General features: G+C 44.0%; 2 protein-coding genes across 3 annotated transcripts in view; both read right to left on the bottom strand.

Moving 5' to 3' along the window:
• LOC104999157 (adenylyl cyclase-associated protein 1-like) overlaps positions 1-2,311 on the bottom strand; it is a 5,227-nt gene that overhangs the window by 1,077 nt on the left and 1,839 nt on the right. The window contains exon 3 of the mRNA XM_010854648.1: positions 1,891-1,907. Coding sequence (XP_010852950.1) covers positions 1,891-1,907 — 17 coding nt within the window. The remainder of the gene's footprint in view (positions 1-1,890; positions 1,908-2,311) is intronic.
• Positions 21-977, bottom strand: LOC104999138 (adenylyl cyclase-associated protein 1-like). 2 transcript variants are annotated; one of them, XM_010854620.1, is made up of 2 exons: positions 830-977; positions 21-245 (listed from the first exon to the last, which is right to left on the bottom strand). In XM_010854620.1, the coding sequence occupies exons 1-2, from the start codon at positions 939-941 to the stop codon at positions 55-57; spliced, it is 303 nt and encodes a 100-aa protein (XP_010852922.1). In that variant the 5' UTR covers positions 942-977; the 3' UTR covers positions 21-54. The 2 variants fall into 2 exon arrangements, with proteins under 2 accessions (XP_010852922.1, XP_010852923.1); XM_010854621.1 differs by having other exon boundaries at positions 21-242.

The following is a 2,311-nucleotide window of genomic DNA, read 5'->3' as shown; positions in this document are numbered from 1 at the left end:
GTTTCAGTGCATAGACTGAGTTCCTCAATGCAGGTAGAAGAAGCCAGGAGCCTCTCAAGGGGCTCTTAAACCAAGCATGACTATGATTTGAAGAAAGCCACCAGTCCGTAAAAGATGGGAAAAAGGGCCAAACCTCCTTACATGTTTCTGCACATCTCCCCCAATCTCTTTACTGATCTTGAGGTACTCTGCCACAGGACCGGCCAGCAGTGAGTCAAATGCTTGCACATATGGAGTCGTTCCTGCTGAAGACAGTCACACCACCAAGAATGGTCACACATGAGAGAGTTTGTTAAAGGCACTTCCATATGAAAGCGGAGAGGCAAGGTAACAGTAAACAGAAGGCTGGAGTGTAAGTCAGGAGTTTGCATTCTAGCTCCAGAATCACCATTAACTTCTTATGTGATCCTAGCTAAGTCCCCATTCCTAACTGAGCTTGATTTTCTTGATCAACAGAATGAAAATAAACAAAATTACCCCCCACCAAAGTTCCTTTTAGCCTAACATTCTATAATTCAACTGGTACATGTGGTCAATCTGCCAATAATTTGGAGAGAGGAAATTTTAATATCACTTGTCATTTGACTTATACTAGAGTCATTTTGCTAAAGAAAGAACAGGAAGCAGGAAGTTCTCGTGTTAAAATAACTTAACCACAGGCCTCCCTGCAAAGAAGTCACTTCCTCCCTTATCTTACAGGCGATGAACTTTCTAAATTTAATGTTTCAGCAAGTTAGCTCCAAAGAAGAGATCATACCAAGATAGAAAAATTTCAGGCCAGGACACCAAGTTTCACTCAAAGCATTCTACTGGCATGTATACTGCTTACCTTTTGCAGCACTGTCTCCATACCCACAGTGTGTGTCAGAGGCATGGGAGACTGCCTCCAGGCGGCCCACCACTCTCTCCAATCTTTCTACCAGATTTCGCATGTCAGCCATAATGTACCACCTCAGACTTCTGTCTCACCTCCGGACCGCGATTGGCCTCTCTCTACTTCCGGCAAGAACCGCCCAGCAACCTTCGCGCCTATACATACCCATTTTTTTAAAAGGAGTATCTTTTAAGCTAAGTGGTAAGTCATTACTGTTTGCTTATCTTGAAAGGCGCTCTAATACAAGAGCTCTACAGTCTCACTTCCCCTCTCATGTACTGTATTCACATGTTCTTGGACAAATTATGGGCTGGGCGAAATCCTGCAGTACAAACATCTGCTAAACTGTTTAACTTGGTTATTCATCAGACTTATGTGATTGCAGAACCCTTCTGTCATGAAAAACATATCATCATGAGAACAACTTCTATGGAGCTTACAGTTATAGACAGCTCACTCCTCATCAAAAAACACTGAGCGCCCACTACGCAGCAGGCGCTCTGCCGGGAGATGGTAGGAAGAGTCAGGTCTCCTTTTTTTTTTTTTTCACACTTAACACACCAGCAGGCGAGCCAGACACTACTCAAATAATCATCAAACACATTATTTAAAACTGCAATAAGTGCGATGAAAGAGAAATGCAGGAATCTTGAGAGAATAGCACTTAGAATAGGAGAGAGTCAGGGAAGATCTTTTTTGACAAAGTGGTATTTAAGCTGAAGTCTGAAAGATGGATAGGAGCCAACGAAGTATTGAGTGAGGAGAAGCGTACTGGGCAGGAAGGAAGAATGGGGTGTGTACGTAGGGGATATCAAAAATATTTATTAATTTATGGGGAAAGACCAAGGTCTCAGGTTTAGACATGATGACATTGAGATGCTGTGACAAAAATAAGAACTACATGTTTGGTCTCTGCTCCCGGTTCTTGGCACAGAGCTTCTAAAATCTTCATAACTTCCTTTTTATTCACAGTCAGTCCTTCTGCCTCACGTGCATTTATGCTAATGCAGTGATGCTTGGAGGATAGGGGTGGCTGCCAGAGGAACTAACCTTGTGACCGAAGTGTTGGAACTTTGAGCTCCCCACCTGTCTCTGGGGAGGAGTGTGGGGCTGGAGATTGAGTTAATCATCAATGGCCAATTAATTAGTCAATCATGCCTATGTAATGAAGTCTTAATAAAAATTCCTAAACAACAGGGTTTAGAGAGCTTCTAAGTTGGTGAATACATGGAGGTGTTGGTGAGGCAGGAGGGAAGGGGGCAAGTTCAGTTCAGTTCAGTCACTCAGTCATGTCCAACTCTATGTGACCCCATGGACTGCAGCATGCCAGGCTTCCCAGTCCATCACCAACTCCCAGAGCTTGCTCAAACTCATGTCCATCGAGTCAGGGATGCCATCCAACCATCTCATCCTCTGTCGTCCCCTTCTCCTCCTGCC

Source organism: Bison bison, unplaced genomic scaffold, assembly GCF_000754665.1.
Source record: "Bison bison bison isolate TAMUID 2011002044 unplaced genomic scaffold, Bison_UMD1.0 scf7180017864345, whole genome shotgun sequence".
Taxonomy (NCBI): domain Eukaryota; kingdom Metazoa; phylum Chordata; class Mammalia; order Artiodactyla; family Bovidae; genus Bison; species Bison bison.
Note: the sequence above shows the minus strand (reverse complement) of the source record. Positions and strands in the feature narration are given on the sequence as shown.